This window comes from Jaculus jaculus, chromosome 14, assembly GCF_020740685.1.
Source record: "Jaculus jaculus isolate mJacJac1 chromosome 14, mJacJac1.mat.Y.cur, whole genome shotgun sequence".
In the NCBI taxonomy this organism is placed as follows: Eukaryota; Metazoa; Chordata; class Mammalia; order Rodentia; family Dipodidae; genus Jaculus; species Jaculus jaculus.
The window spans coordinates 1,934,146-1,953,207 of record NC_059115.1 but is presented as its reverse complement, the minus strand read 5'-3'; the positions used below and the strand labels follow the sequence as shown (position 1 = coordinate 1,953,207).

At 49.2% G+C, this 19,062-nt stretch overlaps 1 protein-coding gene and 1 pseudogene across 1 annotated transcript in view; one reads left to right on the top strand and one right to left on the bottom strand.

Annotated features, from left to right (window-relative positions):
- Positions 1-332: 332 nt before the first annotated feature.
- The window catches only part of LOC101615594 (cytochrome P450 2B1), a 22,183-nt gene continuing 3,453 nt past the window's right edge, over positions 333-19,062 (top strand). Inside the window, exons 1-8 of the mRNA XM_045133903.1 lie at positions 333-538; positions 4,577-4,739; positions 4,846-4,995; positions 9,763-9,923; positions 10,644-10,820; positions 11,743-11,884; positions 12,958-13,145; positions 13,903-14,044. Coding sequence (XP_044989838.1) covers positions 368-538; positions 4,577-4,739; positions 4,846-4,995; positions 9,763-9,923; positions 10,644-10,820; positions 11,743-11,884; positions 12,958-13,145; positions 13,903-14,044 — 1,294 coding nt within the window. The 5' untranslated portion in view covers positions 333-367. The remainder of the gene's footprint in view (positions 539-4,576; positions 4,740-4,845; positions 4,996-9,762; positions 9,924-10,643; positions 10,821-11,742; positions 11,885-12,957; positions 13,146-13,902; positions 14,045-19,062) is intronic.
- On the bottom strand, positions 1,993-2,100 carry LOC123454999 (annotated as a pseudogene).

Sequence of the window (19,062 nt, the reverse complement as noted above, 5' to 3'; positions counted from 1 at the left end):
CAGGTATGGAAAGCATGGACGCTCAGCACAGTCCCCGGCCAGCACAAACAAACGACAGACGGTATGTGCACACCCACAGAAATCAAGACGCATCGGCCACCCTTTTGTACTTTTGAAATCCGTTTCAAAGGTATCCCTGCCAACATCTAGGGTGGGGGTAGGAAAAGGAATAGTGAGCAAGTTATCAAGCTGCCCAAGCAGGAAGTATGGGTGCCCAGTACCTCTCTTCCAACTTCAGTCTCCTGGGCAGTGATGGGGGAGGGCGGCGGGGATCGGGTGAGGTTGCATAACTGGGTGGAGAGGCAGCCTCGGGATAAAAGGTCCAGCTTGAGGTGGTGGTGGAGTGGATGGTGGTCAGACCGGGACCATGGAGTTCAGCGTCCTCCTCTTCCTTGCTCTTCTTGCTGGCTTCTTGCTTCTGCTGGTCAGGGGTCATCCAAAGGCCCGTGGTCGTCTCCCACCAGGCCCCCGTCCCCTGCCTTTCTTGGGGAACCTCCTACAGATGGACAGAAAAGGCCTCCTCAATTCCTTCATGAAGGTGAGATAGGGTGGACAGCGCTTTAGTGGGGGCTAGTCCCCTCAATTTGTTGAAAACATTTTTTATTTGTAAGGAGAGAGAGAGGAGAACGAGAGAGAGAGTGAGAGAGAGAGAGAGGGAGGGAGAGAAATGGGTGCATCGGGGCCTCTTGCCACTGTAAATGAACTCCAGATGCATGTGCCAATTTGTGCATCTGGCTTTTTATAGGTATTTGGGACTCAAACCCAGGCTTTTAGGCTTTGCAAGCAAGTACCTTTAACGGATGAGCCATCTCCCCAGCTCCCCTCCCCTTTAAAAATATTTTAGGGCTGGCCCTTTCTCTTACACTTGGGGATCACTGAGCAGGACGCCTTCCAAGATTTGGGACAGGGTGGGAAGTTTGGCGAGTAAAGAGCGAGATGCTGAAATGTGACGGGTGGCGATCCTACCGTGAGAGGCGTCCTGGCTCAGCTGGGATTGTGTGAGGGCACCACATCTCTGGGAAGGACGAACTGAAGGGCTGAGTGAGCTGCGGGTGTCGAATTTCACTCTGCCAGTCCTTGGGGTGACTGCCCTTCCTAGCAGGGAACCGGGACAGGGGCATCAGACCTCTACCTATCAGAGAGCGAGGATCAGCCAGAGTCTCTGCCAAGATGAAGGGGAGGGAGGGGAGGGCAGCCCGAGAGGCAGGTAGGCAGTGTCTATCAGGAATAAACATTCTCTCCCCCAGCCCACACCTGCACGGCATTTGCCAGCTCCGGACAGCTGGCTCACACGCAGGAAGGCAGGTTTCATTGCTGCTCCTTCAGCATTCTGATTCCATCTCCCAGTGACCGAGCTGACCAGAACTCCCCGTCCCTCTGTCCTTCTCCAGGGCCGTGGAGACCACACTCTGGAATTGTGGATTTGTCATCCCTTGGTGTGTAATGATAGATTCCCCTCCTCAGATCAGTTTTATTTGTATTTTGTTTTGTTTTGGTTTTTTTTTGAGACAGGGTCTCACAGGTTGGCCTCAAATTCATGAACCTCCTGTCACAGCCTCCTGAGTGCTGGATGACACATGTGTAACATGTCTGGCCACCCGTGTTTTTCTTTCTTTCTTCGATTTATTTATTTATTTGGTTTTTCAAGGGGTCTCTCAAAAGTCCAGGCTGACCTGGAATTCACTCTGTAGTCTCAGGCTGGCCTCGAACTCACAGGGATCCTCCTACCTCTGCCTCCTGAATGCTGGGATTAAAGGCATGTGCTACCATGCCTGGGAAAGAGAGAGACAGAGAGAAAGAGAGAGAAAGAATTGGTACACCAGTGTTTCCAACCATTGCAAACCAAACTCCAGATGCATGCAGCACTCTTTGCGTCTGGGTTTATGTGGGTACTTGAGAATCGAACTCCGATTGTTAGGCTCTGCAAGCAAGCACCTTAACTGCTGAGCCATCTGTCCAGCTTCTTTTGTTCTTTCTTATTGCTGCATAATAATTGATTGTATGAATCTGCTGTTTGTTTATTGTATGCTGATAAATATTTTATTAATCTGATAAGAACAGATACTGTATTTAATCTTAGCCAAAAGGCCAAGAAGCACTTCAATGAATATTTTATTGAGGGATTCTATGAATGTTCTGGTTGATATGTTTGGTATATGTATGCTTTTTAAAATTTTTAATTGGGCTGAAGAGATGGCTTAATGGTTAAGGCACTTGCCTACAAAGCCTAAGGACCCAGGTTCAATGCTCCAGTGCCCAGGTAAACCAGATGCACAGGTGGTGCATGCATCTGGAGTTGGTTTGCAGCAGCTGGAGGCCCTGGATGCCCATTCTTTCTCTCTCTTTCCCTCTTACTCTCTCTCAAACAAATAAATAAATAAAATATTTCTTTTTTTTGTTTGTTTATTTTTATTTATTTGAGAGCGACAGACAGAGAAAGAGGGAGAGAGAGAGAATGGGCGCTAGGGCTTCCAGCCACTACAAATGAACTCCAGATGTGTGCGCTTCCTTGTGCATCTGGCTTACATGGGTCCTGGGGAATCGAGCCTCAAACCGTGGACCTTAGGCTTCACAGGCAAGCGTTTAACCACTAAGCCATCTCTCCAGCCCTAAATAAAAATAAAGGTGATTTAAATGGGGGCTGGAGAGATGGCTCAGCAGTTAAAGGCTCTTGCTTACAAAGCCTGTTGGCCTGGGTTCAGTTCCCCAGTACCCATGTAAAGCCAGATGCACAAAGAGGCGCATGCACCTGAAGTTTGTTTGCAATGGCAAGAGGCCCTAGCATGCCCATACTGTCTTTCTCTCTCTCTCTCTTTCTACTTGCAAATATAAATAAATAAATATTCTTGTCAAAAAGAGAGGATTTGGACTCGAGAGTTGGCTTAGCAGGTCCCACGTAAGCCAGACGCACGAGGTGAGGTAGATGCACAAGGTTGCACCTGCGCACTACCTGGTACAGGCGTCTGCAGTGCGGGTGTAGTGGCTGGAGGCCCCGGTGCGCCGATTCTCTCCCATGCGTGGTCTCAATCTCTCTCTCTCTCATAAAGAGAGGATTTAAGTATACAAGAACATGTATGTGGGTTTTCTGCAAACAGAACATCTCATAGAAGGATCTGTATTCTGGGGTGGGGGGGTTAGAATCTGGGCTGAGCTCCCGGCAGGTGTTCTGGAGGGGCGGCTGTAACTCGCGGTCACTACCACAGGGTGGCGCTGTTGTAATTCACATTTCGTGACCAGCGCTTCCCCTTCCTGCAGAGCCCAGTGGGCTGGTCAGGGTGGGTCTCTAAACATTTTCAGTAGGCAAAAGCCAAGTACGGGCTGGGGAGATGGCTCAGCAGTTAAAGGCACTTGCTTTCAAAGCCTGATCGCCTAGGTTTGATTCCCCAGTACCCACATAATGCCAGATGTACAACGTGGCACATGCATCTGGAATTCTGGAATTTGTTTGCATGGCACTTGGCCCTTGTGCAACCATGCACTCTCCTCTCTCTTCCTTTCTCTCTCTCTCTCTCTCTCCCTCTTTCTTCCTCTCTCTCTCTCTCTGCTTGCACATAACTTAATTTTTTTTTTTTTTTTTTGGTTTTTCGAGGTAAGGTCTCACCCTAGTCCAGGCTGACCTGGAATTCACTATGGAGTCTCAGGGTGGCCTCGAACTCACAGCAATCCTCCTACCTCTGCCTCCCGAGTGCTGGGATTAAAGGCGTGTGCCACCACACCCAGCTCAATTAAAAAAAAAATTTTTTTTTTAAAGAAAAAGCCAAGTTCAAGTTAGGTCACAGGCAAGAGGATTCTTGACTGAGAAATCTGGACAGACAGAAGGGAAAAAAAAAAAATTTTTTTTTTTTGAGTACCCTGGCTAGTCTCAAACTCATGTAGCCAAGGGTGACTTCGGATCTTTCTGCCTCTACCTCCCAAAGACTGGGATTACAGGCATTTGCCAACAGCCTTCTTGCCTAGCCTTGCTGTATGTACAGTTTAGGACTCCTAGACAATCAGCAGAGTCGCTGGGCCCTCAGGAGGGGGAAGGGTGGTCCGAGGCCAATAATCTAAGTGTTTCTACATTTAAAAAATTATTTATTTATTTATTTATTTATTTATTTATTTATTTATTTATTTATTTATTTATTTGCAAGCAGAGAGGGAAGAGAGAGGGTGACAAAGAGAATGGGTGTGCCACGGCCTCTAACCACTGCAAATGAACTCCAGATATACGTTCTCCACCCTGTGCATCTGGCTCTCTGTGGGTACTGGGGAATCAAACACGGGTATTTATGCCTTAACCACTGAGCGATCTCTCCAGCCCAACATTTAAGAAAACATTATTTATTGATTTGCACGCGGTGGGGCGGAGGGGGATGGGCGCACCAGGACCTCCCGCCCCGCGCACGTGAACTTGACGCATGTGCCACTTTTGTGTCTCTGCATTTAAGTGGGCACTGGGGGCTTGAACCTGGGCTCTCGGGCTTTGCAAGCCAGCTCCTTTAACTGATGAATGATCTCTCCAGTCCCCGTTTCCACATTTTAACAACAAAGTGCGCGTTGACTAACAGCGACCCCCGGTGTTTGTGTTTGGCAGATCCAAGAAAAATACGGGGATGTGTTCACTGTGTACCTGGGACCCAGGCCCGTGGTCATGCTGTGGGGGACAGAGGCCATTCGGGAGGCTCTGGTGGACCAAGCTGAAGCTTTCTCGGGCCGGGGGACAATTGCTGTGGTCAAGCCAGTCTTCCAGGATTATGGTGAGTGAGTGGCCAGAGGTGGGGTGGGGGAGGCGCGCGGAGGAAAGTGAGTCGGAGAGGTCTCTGTGAATTTCCCCTGTAACCCGTGCCTCCCCTACGCCCCCAGGTGTGGTCTTTGCCAATGGGGAGCGCTGGAAGGCCCTTCGACGGTTTTCTTTGGCCACCATGAGGGACCTTGGGATGGGCAAACGCAGCATAGAGGAGCGGATTCAGGAGGAGGCCCAGTGCCTGGTGGAGGAGCTGCGGAAATTCAAGGGTGAGCTCCTGGGGGCGGGCTGTGGGGGGGGGACGTGGAGTGCGCAGCCAAAGAGAAACGACAAGGTTGCCGCTGGAGGGAGGGCTCAGTGGTTACAGACGTTGGCTTGCAAAGCCTGACGGTCCGGGTTCAATTGTCCAGTACCTACATGTTGCAGTCAGGTCCGCATTGCTGGTAGAAATCACCCAACCAAGAGCAGCTTATGGAAAAAAAGAGGTGCATTTTGGCTTACAGGCTCGAGGGGGAAGCTCCATGATGGCAGGAAAAACAACAGCATGAACAGAGGGTGGACATCACCCTCTGACCAACATAAGGTGGACCATAGCAACAGGAGAGTGTGCCAAACACTGGCAAGGGGAAACTGGCTCTAACACCCACAAGCCCGTCCCAACAATACACTCCCTCCAGGAGGCTTTAATGCCCAAATCTCCAACAGCTGGGGATCTAGCATTCAGAACACCTAAGTTTATGGGGGACACCTGAATCAACCCAGCACATCCACCTGTGGATCCCATAAACTGATAACCATACATGATGTAAAATACAATGCTTTAAAAGTCCCCATAGTTTTTATCAATTCCAATGGTGTTCATACGTCCCATAGTCCAAGGTCTTTGAAATGAGCCATAATACCAAAAAATCACCACCACCCCCCAAAAAAACCCCATAATGGCACAGAATAAACATTCATGCTACAGAAGATGGCATTGGGAATAGCAAAGAAACATTCAACTGCTGGACCCCGCCGTCGGGGGCAGGTAGTGCCGAGGGAAGGACCAGGCCGGCTGGTTCCTCCCTAGGGGTTGAGGGGATGATGAGCACCGGATGACCCAGACCTCTCCTGGCCACGGGAGAAAAACCACACAGAGTCGGGAGTCTTTTCCATGCAGGAGCTCACAGAAACAACTAGCTTTATTGCTCTGAGCAGTTGCCTATATCATGTTGGGGACGAAGGCGGGGATTTTAGGATGGGGGAAGAGGTAAGGGCCAATAGTAAACTGTACCTATTGAAATGGTAATTACAATTGCCACATGGAAGTGGCAGGCCAGAAGCCATTAAGCGCCTTGCTAAGTCCTAGCTGGCCAGAGACAGGTTGCCGAACTTTAGCTAGGCTCAGGAAGTTCCACTAGGTCTCACGCTTGGGCCTTTCAGGGCCCAACATTCAACCGGTACAAGATTTAAAACAACCAGGGCAAACGTCAAACTGTCGCTCCAAGTCTAACAACTCAAGCCAGCGACAAGTCTCCAAGTCCAATAATAAGTCCAATAACCAGCAACAACTCTCTGGAGTTCCAATTCCTCCCCTCCAGCTAGGCCATTCACAGTCCTGGAAACCTTCATCGGGCCAGCAGCTTTCCTTAGCAGCCATCTCGTAGTCCTGGCAGCTCCACTGGGTCTCCACTGCAAGCCACAGTTCATCCTCATGGCCCCATGGGGTCTCCATGCAGGCAACCAGCAAACCCGCTTCACACTGCCCATGGCCATTTCCAAAACACAAAACCGCATTGCAAACTCAATGACCCTCTCTTTCCTGCATTTCTTATACTCCACAATACCAGGTAGGGTGCCAATTTGTTAATTCAGGGGAGCATAATCCTGCCCCTAGGTGAACTAGACTTGTTGGACTTGAAGCTACAGAGTTTGATTTTTGCCCTGGTTGTTTCAAATCTCGTATTGGTTGAATATTTCTTTGTTATGTCTAATGTGCCATTATGGGTTTTTTGAGGTTATTTTTTGGTATTATGGCTCAGTTTAAAAATCTTGGACTATGGGGATGTATGAGCATCATTGGAATTGATAAAAAAAACTACAGGGAATTTTAAAGTTAGATGAATACAGTGCATTTTACATCATGTGTGGTTATCAGTTTATAGGGGCCAGGGGCAGAATGGTGTTTGATTCAGGTGTCTCCCATAAATATAGGTGTTCTGCATGCTAGGTTCCCAGCTGATGGATATTTGGGAATTAACACCTCCTGGAGGGAGTGTATTGTTGGGGCAGGCTTATGGGTGTTACAGCCAGTTTCCCCATGCCAGTGTTTTGACACACTCTCCTGTTGCTATGGTCCACCTTATGTTGGCCAGGGGGTGATGTCCACCCTCTGCTCATGCTGTTGTTTTTCCTGCCATCGTGGAGCTTCCCCATCAAGCCTGTAAGCCAAAATAAACCTCTTTTCCCCACAAGCTGCTCTTCCTTGGGTGATTTCTAGCAGCAATGTGAACCAGACTGCAACATCACATGAAGCCATAAACACAAAGTGGCTTGCACATCTGGAGTTTGTGTGCCCTGGAAAGAGGCCCTGGCAGCGTGTCCTTTCTATCTTTCTCTCTGCTTGCAAATAAAGAAAAAATATTAAAAAAATAAAGACAAGGAAGTCTATAGGATACAGAAGGAGGGATAGAGACAGAGTCAGACCAAGGTCCAGGGAAAGAGAGAGAGAGAGAGGAAATTAGAGACAGGATGGGGGAGGAAATAGGGAAGAGAGATGGTCACAGATAAGGAAAGATTCACAGAGCCAGGGCAACACATGTGAGGTTTATCAGGCTGAAAAATTCAGAACAGAGACTGAGTGACGAGCGTGACGCAGGATGAGTGACGAGCGTGACGCAGGCCGAGTGACGCGCGTGACGCAGGCCAAGTGACGAGCGTGACGCAGGATGAGTGACGAGCGTGACATAGACTGAGTCATTAGCATGCTGGCTTCTTGTGTTATGGAAAATTAATTTGCATAATAAGCATATGTGTCAGGATGGAGAGATAGCTCAGTGGTTAAAGACACTTGCTTGCAAACCCTACAGCTCATGGGTTCAATTCCTCAGTACCCACCTAAAGCTAGATGCATAAAATGGCTCAAACCTGGAGTTTGTTTGCATTGGTAAGGGGCTCTGGTCTATCTATTCTCTCTCTCCCTCACTCTGTGCTTGCAAATAAATAAATTTTAAAAAAGGCTGGAGAGATGGCTTCATAGTTAAAGCACTTGCCTGCAAATCCAAAGGACTGCGGTGATTCTCCAGGAGCCATGTAAGCCAAATGCACAAGGTGGCGCATGCGTCTGGAGTTCATTTTCAGTGGCTAGCAGCCATGGTGTGCCCATTTTCTCTCTCTCTCTATCTCAAATAAATGTATAAAATATTTTTTAAAATAAGTATATGTGTCGATCCGGCATGGTGGTACACCTACTAATACAGCACTCAGTAGACTGAGGCTGGAAGATCTTGAGTTTAAGGCCAGCCTAGGTTATATCATGAGGTCTTGTCTCAAAGAAAAACGTATGGGGCTGAGGAGATGGCTCAATGGATAAGGAGATTGCCATGCAATATGAGCAACTGAGCTTAGAACCCCAGCACCCATGTCAAAAGCTGGACACTGTAGAGCTAGTGTTTATAATGCCAGCCATGCCCACGGGTGAGGGGGAGGCCGAGAACAGAGATGCACCAGCGTCCAGGGGACAGCTAGCCTGGCATGGTGGATGGGGAGGATTGACAAGTGCGAATTGTCCTCTGTTGCGGTGACCATCTCGTCACCGGGACAAATACCTGTCCAGAAGCAGCTGATGGGAGGAAAGGCTTTATTTCAGGCTCACGGATTCCAGGGAGAGCTTCAGCGCAGTGGAGGATGCCGGCTCAGTCCCTCACACGTGCCCAGCACACAGGCAGCGTGGCCAGAGCTCAAGCTAGCTGCCAGCACATCATAGGGCTGGATGCAAGACTCACCCCCAGTGACACACCTCCACCCCACAGGGACAGGATTGAGCCTTGTACTCACAGGCTTCAAGGAACAAGTGAGAGAAGAATCTAGAAGACCAGAGAGCTTTAGGCAGCAGGAGACTGTCTAAGGAGACAGAGAGGGATGGAGTGAACAGGGCTTTTAAGTTTACACAAGCCATCCACTGAACACTGTGCAGGGCCATTCTCACCCCTGGGGCTTGCCTCTATTAGCCCCGAGCCACAGAGGGGCCTTGAGGGAGAGATGGCCACACACACTCTGCCTCTCAGCTCCCTAGAATCTGAATCCCAGCCCCAGTCATGAGTAGTGATGTTAGCTGACATCTTTGTCTACCCATCTCAAAAATAGGAGCGGTGGTATAATAACTGAATCACAGTTTCCTTACACCTTGTGGAAAAATTGGATAAAATAATATGTGACGTGCTAAATATAGGGTCAGGCACATAACATGTGCTGGGCAGTGTAAACTGATAACCCTGTTTTTGATTAATGAGTGGTGGGGGACAGTCACACATAGCTATGTTCCTTACGTTCTTTTTTATTTCTTTTTTAATATTTTATTTATTTACTTCATTACTTGAGGGAAGGAATGGGCACAACAGGGCCTCCAGCCACTGCCTAAGAACTCCAGACGCATGTGCCACCTTGTGCATCTGGCTTACGTGGGTCCTGGGGAATCAAAGTCTTTGCAGGCAAGTGCCTTAACCACCAAGCCATCTATCCAGCCCTCCCTAGATTTTTAAAAAATATTTTATTATTTATATATTTGACAGAGAAAGAGGGAAAGAGAGACAGGAGAGAGAAAGAGAAAGAGAGAGAGAGAATGGGTGTGCCAGGGCCTCCAGCCACTGCAAACGAACTCCAGATGCATGTGCCCTGTTGTGCATCTGGCTAACGTGGGACCTGGGGAACCGAGCCTCGAACCGGGGTCCTTAGGCTTCGCAGGCAAGCGCTTAACCGCTAAGCCGTCTCTCCAGCCCTCCCACGATTCTTGATTCCATGTCTCATGTCCCTCCTCTTCCTCTTCCCCCTTTTCCCAGGAGCCCTCCTGGACCCCACCTTCCTTTTCCAGTGCATCACGGCCAACATCATCTGCTCCATCGTCTTTGGGGAGCGCTTCAACTACAAAGACCGCCAATTCCTGCGGCTGCTGGACATGTTCTACCAGTCTTTCTCACTCATCAGCTCTTTCTCCAGCCAGGTCAGGGGGAGGCATGAGAGGAACGTCGGGGGGAAAGACGAGCTGCTTCTGTGGGTGCAGAAGGGAGTGTGCTTAGGGTTAGAAGAAGGGTGGAGACAACACGGAGAGACGGGGAGGCTGAGCCCTGGAGGGAGGGATAGTGAACAGGGGTGGAAGGCAGCAGGAGCCAGGGGCTGGAGAGATGGCTTAGCCATTAAGACGTTTGCCTGGAAAGCCAAAGGGCCCAGGTTCGATTCCCCAGGACCCACGTAAGCCAGATGTACAAGGGGGCACATGCGTCTGGAGTTCATTTGCAGTGGCTGGAGGCCCTGGTGTGCCCATTTTCTCTCTCTCTCTCTCTGTGTCTCCTCCTCTTTCTATGTCAAATAAATAAAAATAAAATATTTAAGAAAAAAAAGGATGCAGAAACTTATATACAGACATTACACAAGAGAGAATGAGCATGAGGGTCTGAGTGCCAGGGATATCGTTCAAGTGTAGAGTGTTTCCCGAGCGTGTTTGAAGTCCTGGGTTCAGTCCTCAGTGGGCATGGTGGCACATGCCTGTAATTCCAGCACTTGGGAGGTAGAGGGAAGAGGATCAGAAGTTCAAGGTCACCCTTGGCTTCAAAAGCATGCATATGTATGTGTGAGGAGAGAGAGAGAGGAGACCCAGGAGCACTTGCCCACTTCCCGAGACCTGACGGTCCCAAGCGACCTCCTGGGTCCTTCTTTCTTGCAGGTATACGAGCTCTTCTCGGAGTTCCTGAAGTACTTTCCCGGCACCCACCGGCAAATCGCCAAAAACCTACAGGAAGTCATCTCCTTCATTGGCCAAAACGTGGAGACCCACCGGGCAACCTTGGACCCCAGTGCTCCAAGGGACTTCATTGATGCCTACCTACTGCGCATGGAGAAAGTAAGATCTTCACGGATGAGTTAGGGGAGGGGTGGCAGTGAGGAATGGGGCGGTTAGGAAATGGGGAAACATGGGGAGGGACCGAGGATGAAGGAGGAGAGAGGAGAGGAGATGCTGAAGGAGCCAGAGGATGAGGTGGAAGGGAAGAGAAAGGGAGAACAAAGAAACAGAGAAGGTGGGAAAAAGGAGGAAAATAAAAAGGCAGGAAAGACCCACAGAGGCAGAAAGAGCCTGGGAGCCAAAAAGCAAGAAACATACCAAGGGCAAGAGAGAGATGGAACTGGGCGTGGTGGCGCACGCCTTTAATCCCAGCACTCGGGAGGCAGAGGTAGGAGGATCGCTGTGATTCCAGGGCCGCCCTAGGGCTCTATAGTGAATTCCTGGTCAGCCTGGGCTAGAGTGAGACCCTATCCCAAAAACAAAAACCAAAGCTGGGCGTGGTGGCGCACCCCTTTAATCCCAGCACCCCATTCGGGAGGCAGAGGTAGGAGGATCACCATGAGTTCGAGGCCACCCTGAGACTACATAGTGAATTCCAGGTCAGCCTAGGCTAGAGTGAGACACTACCTTTGAAAAACAAAAAAAAAAAAAAAAAAAAAAAAAAAGAGTCAGGGGGGAGGGAGGGAATTACCATGGGATATTTTTTTATAATCATGGAAAATGTTAATAAAAATTTAAAAATTTAAAAAAAAAAACAACGAAAAGGAGTGAGCTGAAGAGAGAAGAAAGAGGACAAGAGAGGCGGATAGAGAGATTAATGAAGTTGGTCAAGATGAGGATGGAGAAGCACTAAATGGGCCAGAGGTGTGAGACCCAGAAAGAGAGGGACGGTGCCCAGAGAGACGCGTATGACTTCTTGTACTAAGGCTTTGGCCTCTTCTGACCCTGTCCTCTCCCCTGCCTCCCCCGCGCCGGGCACCAGGAGAAGTCCAACCAGCACACGGAGTTCCACCAGCAGAACCTCATCATCTCCTTGCTCTCGCTGTTCTTTGCGGGCACAGAGACCAGCAGCACCACCCTCCGCTACGGCTTCCTGCTCATGCTCAAGTACCCCCACGTGGCGGGTAGGCCGGGGACAGCCCACTGGGAGGCTCTTCTGGGGTGCAGAGGTGGGGCGAAGGGTCCGGTGTGGATGAGAGAGGCAACACTGGCCTCTTGACAGGAGCTCTGGAGGTGTTGGTCAAGCTCCAAACTCAGCCAGTCTTGTTGGTGGGTGAAGACCCTATTGGCCTATCCTCCCATTGTTTTCTAGCATCCATCCCTTCATCCATTTTCATCCATCCGCTACCCACAGTATCCATGCACCCACCCACACATCCATCCATCATCCATCCACACATCCATCCATCATCCACACATTCACCCACACATCTATCCATCATCCACCCACACAACCATCCATCATCCACCCACACATCCATCCATCATCCACCCACACATCCATCATCATCCACCCACACATCTATCCATCCATCCACACATCCACCCACACATCCATCCCTTCATCCATCCTCTACCACCATGCCCAGCATAGATAAATATTGTTTTCTTTTTTAAAAATTTTCATGTGAAAACTGTTCATAAATATTTTTAAAAGAAGCAAGGTTGGCCGGGCGTGGTGGCGCACGCCTTTAATCCCAGCACTCGGGAGGCAGAGGTAGGAGGATTACCGTGAGTTCGAGGCCACCCTGAGACTACATAGTGAATTCCAGGTCAGCCTGAGCCAGAGTGAGACCCTACCTTGAAAAAAAAAAAGAAGCAAGGTTGGAGTTTATGAAGAAAAAGTTTTAATGTAGTTTAAGCATGGGAAATAAGAGACATGATTAAGAAAAGGACAGGCGGGCATGGGTGGCTCACACCTTTAATCTCAGCAGTCACTCAGGAGGCAGAGGTAGGAGGATCGCTGTGAGTTCGAGGCCACCCTGAGACTACATAGTGAATTCCAGGTCAGCCTGGGCCAGAGTGAGACCCTACCTCAAAAAAGAAAGGAAAGAGAAGGACAGGTGAGGGTCCAAGAGTGGGTGCAGGTTTCTCAAGAGACTTGCCTCACTGTAGGTTCCCCCTGAGTCACTGGCTTACAGCAGAGCCCCCACGCTGCCTCTGTGAAGTGGGGTTCATTGTCTCCTGTCCTGTACAGAGAAAGTCCATGAGGAGATCGAGCAGGTGATCGGCTCACACCGTGTCCCGGCCCTGGACGACCGTACCAAAATGCCGTACACCGAGGCAGTCATCCATGAGATTCAGAGATTTTCAGACCTCATCCCCATCGGTGTGCCACACAAGGTCACCAAAGACACGCTGTTCCGAGGGTACCTCCTCCCCAAGGTGAGGTCAGCCTGGTTCCTGCGTCTCTTGCATGAGCATCCTCCATATTCTTGACCTCCAATGTCAGCCTGTTGGTGGCTTCTCAAGAGAGTCCCTTTGTTTTTGGTCTGTTGTATCTGTTATCTATCTGTCTGTCTTGTCTGTCTGTCTATCTATCTATCTATCTATCTATCTATCTATCTATCTATCTATTTATCTATCATCTACCTATCTCTAATTACCTATTTATTTATCATCCATCCTTCTATCTATGTACCTCCAATTATCTATTTATTTTTCATCCATGTATCTATCATGTTTCTTTCTATCTCTATCAATCTATTTATCTATCATCTATCTACTTATCAATCTATTTATCTATCATTAATCTATCTCTAATTATCTATCTATTTATCTATCATCCAGCCTTCTATCTACCTCCAATTATCTATCCATCTATCATCTGTTTCTATCTCTATCAATCTATTTATCTATCATCTATCTATCTCTAATTATCTATCTATTCATCTATTATCTATCCTTCTATATATCTACCTCCAATTCTCTATCTATTAATCTATCATCCATTTATCTATCATCTATGTTTCTATCTCTATTAATCTATTTATCTATCATCTATCTAGCTAACTATCTACCTACCTATCATCTATCTATCTATCTGTCTGTCTATCTATCTATCTATCTATCTATCATCTGTCTGTCTGTCTATCTGCATCTAGGCACCAGGGACTGATAACATCTTGTAACGTCTCCTCAGAACACGGAAGTATATCCCATCCTGACCTCAGCTCTCCACGACCCGCGGTACTTTGAGAAACCAGACACCTTCAATCCAGATCACTTCCTGGATTCCAGTGGAGGCCTGAAGAAGAATGACGCCTTTATACCCTTCTCCATAGGTGAGGTGGTCTCATGAGCTCTTTTCCCAGACCCCAAGGGGAAGTCCCCATAATTTCTGGGACTCAAACAATCACAGGTCCTTGTTTACTGGGCATTTAATCTATCCCAGCTGCTTAACAATCACAGGTCCTTGGTCACTGGGCATTTAGTCTACCCCAGCTGCCTGACTTGAACCCGTGGCCCTAGCTGCAGCCCCAGGCGAGGGCCTGAGTGGTAAGGACAACCTTGGCGTCTGAGCAAATTCATTTTCCTTCTGTTTCATTTTACAAGAAACATTGTCATTGAGTTTTTTAAGTCTTATTTATTTATTACTTTATTTGTTAGAGAGAGAGAGGGAGGAGAGAGAAGCATACATATAAAGAGAACAGGCATGCCAGGGTCTTCAGCCCCTGTACCTTGCGCATCTGGCTTATGTGGGTCTTGGGGAATCGAACCTGGGTCCTTTGGCTTTGCAGGCAAGCACCTTAACAGCTAAGCCACCTCTCCAGCCCCTTTTATTGAGTTTTAACATATGAACATACTGTAATTTGGTCCCATTTCTATCCTATTGTCCTCTTTGACCCCCTTCCCTTATCCTGATTCCCCTGAGCACCCTCCTCTTTCCAGGGGGTCCTTCTTTTGTATTGATGTCTCTCTTCTCTATCCTTCTCTGTCCTCTATGACAAACTGTTATCTCTGTCACACCTTCCAAGGCTCTGAAAACACTGCAGGAGAGAGGGCAGAAAGAATGAAGAGCCACAGGATGGGAGGGAGGGACTGCCTTGGAGCACTATCTTCGGGTCATAAACCTACTCTTGCATATGACCTCACAGGGCTTAAACCCGGCCTCTGGTCCAGGCTGACCTGACCTGGAATTCACTATGTAGTCTCAGGGAGGCCTCGAACTCATTACGATCCTCCTACCTCTGCCTCCCTCACAAGTGCTGAGATTAAAGGTGTGCACCATCATGCTTGGCTAACCTCAGGTTTTAATTAATTAATTTATTAATTAATTTTAGGTTTTCAAAGTTGGGTCTTGCTTTAGCCCAGGCTGATCTGGAATGCACTATGTAATCTCAGGGTGGCCTTGAACTCACAGCCATTCTCCTACCTCTGCCTCCTGAATGCTGGCATTAAAGGTGTGCATCACCATGTCCAGCTTGGGTCCCCAATTTATTTACTTAAGAAACAACCAAAAATTATCTATGAGTACTTCTCTGAGCTGGGTAGGGTCTTCTGGGGGGGGGGGCAGCGGGTATTGGGATTTATCCTTGAGCACTGAGGAGATAGAGCAGGTTCTCACACACTTACTTCTGTTTGTATTCACCACTCTGGCTTGTTTAAAATATCAGATCAGGGCTGGAGGGATGACTTAGCGGTTAAGGCGCTTGCCTGCAAAGCCAAAGGACCTAGGTTCAGTTCCCAGGACCCACATAAACCAGGTGCACATGCTGGCACATGCATCTGGAGTTCGTTTGCAGTGGCTGGATGCCCTGGTGTGCTCATTCTCTCTCTCTCCTTCTCTCTGCCTTTGTCTCTCTCAAACAAATAAACATACATACATACATACATATATATATATATATATATATGTATACACATATATATATATCAGATTAATCAAGTTTGTAAGTTTATTTGAAGGGTAGAGGAACGGCTCAATGTGAAAAACACTTCCTGCCCAAGAGTGAGGACCTGGATTAGATCCCCAGCACACACATAAAATTCTAGACACGATGGCATGCGCCTTTCATCCCAGTGCTGGGGAGGCATGGACAGGCAGTGGTCTAGAGTTCTCTGGCTGACTAGACTAACTTAATCAGAGAGCTCTGGGTTCAGTGAGAGTGGAGAGCACTTGAGAGGTACACCAGCGTCAACCTCTGGCTTCCACATGCATGTGCATGAACACGTGTACACACACACACGCATGCACATGCATACGAACATGCACACACACACATAGACATGCAAAAGAGAAAAGAAGAAAAAATAGGGCTGGAGGGATAGCTTAGCAGTTAAGACACTTGCCTGCAGAACCTAAGGACCCAAGTTCGATTCCCCAGGACCCACGTTAGCCAGATGCACAAGTTGGCACACGCGTCTTGGAGTTTGTTTGCAGTGGCTGGAGGTCCTGGTGTGCCCATTCTCTTTCTTTCCACCTGCTTCTTTCTCTCTCGCTCGCTCGCTCTCTCAAATAAATAAGTTTTTTTTTTTAAGTTTATTTGAGCAAAGAACCATTCATGATTTTGTCATATCTCAAGCCAGTGAAAGTTGAAACTCCCCTGAGCAGCATGGCTAGGCAGTATTTATAGACCAAAATGGAGCTGGACATATGGAAACGGCTTCACTGGGGACAGTTCCACCTTCGCCTAATGTGGACATGCTCCGGCAGCTGTCAGCCCGTGGACTGCTATGATTGGCAGACATGCTGTTACTTGTTGGGTAAATATTGTCTCAACTTAGTTTGCAGCTGACTTACCTATTAGGTTATAGATGGTTGAGTACAGAGGCTGTTATAGGCCAAATTTAATTCAATTTAACATGAGAAGTCCATGAGAAAATCTCAATGCCCAGACTCCTTATATTTTGGGAGAAAGGAGATCGCAGGAATTTTTATTGCTAAGGATATAAGCAGGGCTTCACCACGCCCCCAGCCCCTCACTGTGGATCCTAGACAAGGGCTCTACCTCTGAGCCACGCCCCCAGCCCCTCACTGTGGATCTAGACAAGTGCTCCACCTCTGAGCCACGCCCCCAGCCCCTCACTGTGGACTCTAGACAAGTGCTCTACCTCTGAGCCACGACCCCAGCCCCTCACTGTGGACTCTAGACAAGTTCTCTACCTCTGAGCCACGCCCCCAGCCCTCACTGTGGATCTAGACAAGTTCTCTACCTCTGAGCCACGCCCCCAGCCCCTCACTGTGGATCTAGACAAGTGCTCTACCTCTGAGCCACGCCCCCAGCCCCTCACTGTGGACTCTAGACAAGTGCTCTACCTCTGAGCCACGCCCCCAGCCCTCACTGTGGACTCTAGACAAGTGCTCTACCTCTGAGCCACGCCCCCAGCCCCTCACTGTGGACTCTAGACAAGTGCTCTACCTCTGAGCCACGCCCCCAGCCCCTCACTGTGGATCTAGACAAGTGCTCTACCTCAGAGCCACGCCCCCAGCCCCTCACTGTGGATTCTAGACAAGTGCTCTACCTCTGAGCCACGCCCCCAGCCCTCACTGTGGACTCTAGACAAGTGCTCTACCTCTGAGCCACGCCCCCAGCCCCTCACTGTGGATCTAGACAAGTGCTCTACCTCTGAGCCACGCCCCCAGCCCCTCACTGTGGATCTAGACAAGTGCTCTACCTCTGAGCCACGCCCCCAGCCCCTCACTGTGGATCTAGACAAGTGCTCTACCACTGAGCCACGCCCCCAGCCCCTCACTGTGGATCTAGACAAGTGCTCTACCTCTGAGCCACGCCCCCAGCCCCTCACTGTGGATCTAGACAAGTGCTCTACCTCTGAGCCACGCCCCCAGCCCCTCACTGTGGATCCTAGACAAGTGCTCTACCTCTGAGCCATGCCCCCAGCCCCTCACTGTGGATCTAGACAAGTGCTCTACCTCTGAGCCACGCCCCCAGCCCCTCACTGTGGATCCTAGACAAGTGCTCTACCTCTGAGCCATGCCCCCAGCCCCTCACTGTGGATCCTAGACAAGTGCTCTACCTCTGAGCCACGCCCCCAGCCCCTCACTGTGGATCTAGACAAGTGCTCTACCTCTGAGCCACGCCCCCAGCCCCTCACTGTGGGTTCTAGACAAGTGCTCTACCTCTGAGCCACGCCCCCAGCCCCCCACTGTGGGTTCTAGACAAGCGCTCTACCTCTGAGCCACGCCCCCAGCCCCTCACTGTGGATCTAGACAAGTGCTCTACCTCTGAGCCACGCCCCCAGCCCCTCACTGTGGATCTAGACTAGTGCTCTACCTCTGAGCCACGTCCCCAGCCCCTCACTGTGGATCTAGACAAGTGCTCTACCTCTGAGCCACGCCCCCAGCCCCTCACTGTGGATCTAGACAAGTGCTCTACCACTGAGAAAGGCCTGCAGACAACTCTCTAGACTTGAGTTTCATAGTGACGTCTCTGAACCAGGGCTCAGCCTTGCCCCTGGCTCTGTCTAGTGCAATGGCCTCTTTCAGCTCATCCCCAGAATTAGGAACATGTAGGGTAGCCAGATACAAGTCAGTTTCTTTGTTCAGTAGCTTACAGAGCTGCAGGCAGAGTGACTTGAAGAAATAAATATACAGGTCAAAATCAATAGAGAGATGCGACTTAAATAGAGACCAGACAGAGAGACAAGGGTACCATGACAAGAAGAAACATTTTGCAAGAGAAAGGGAGTGGACATGAAACAATACGCGGGAGAGAGAGAGAAGAGAAGAGAGAAAGAGAGAGGAAAAAAGAAGTGGATGTGGCAAAAAGAAGACAGAGAAAATCAGAATAAGAAAACAGACATCCAGAGGAAGACACAGAAGGAACGTATGACAAGGTGTGTTTAGGTGACAGAGAGGAAGAGAGAGAAAAATGAAATCAAGATCTGGACCTTTTTTTTTTTCTTGTATTTTCTCATGGATATGTGTGTGTGGTGTTTGCATGTGTGTACATATGCACGTGTGCATGTGGGCGTGTGTGCACGTGTGGAGGCTAGAGGTTGATGTTGGGGGTCTCCCCCGGTCGCCCTCCACCTCATTCTTTGAGACAGCCTCTCACTGAAGCTTGAGCTCACTGATTTGACTGGAGCAGCCTGCTGGCCAGTGCCAGGGACCCGGCCACCTCTCCCTCATCTCTGCGTCGGGCGCTTTATGCGGGTGCTGGGGATCCGACCTCAGGTCCTCCTACGTTCGTGTGGCACTTTACCCACTGAACCACGTCTCCGGTCCCAAGATTTACATGGAAGATAGCAGGAAAACAAAAAGAAAGAAAAAGAAAAGTAGACATCAAAATAGTGCCTGACAAGTTCAGACATAGCCACAGATGACTGCCCTGGGCAGAAG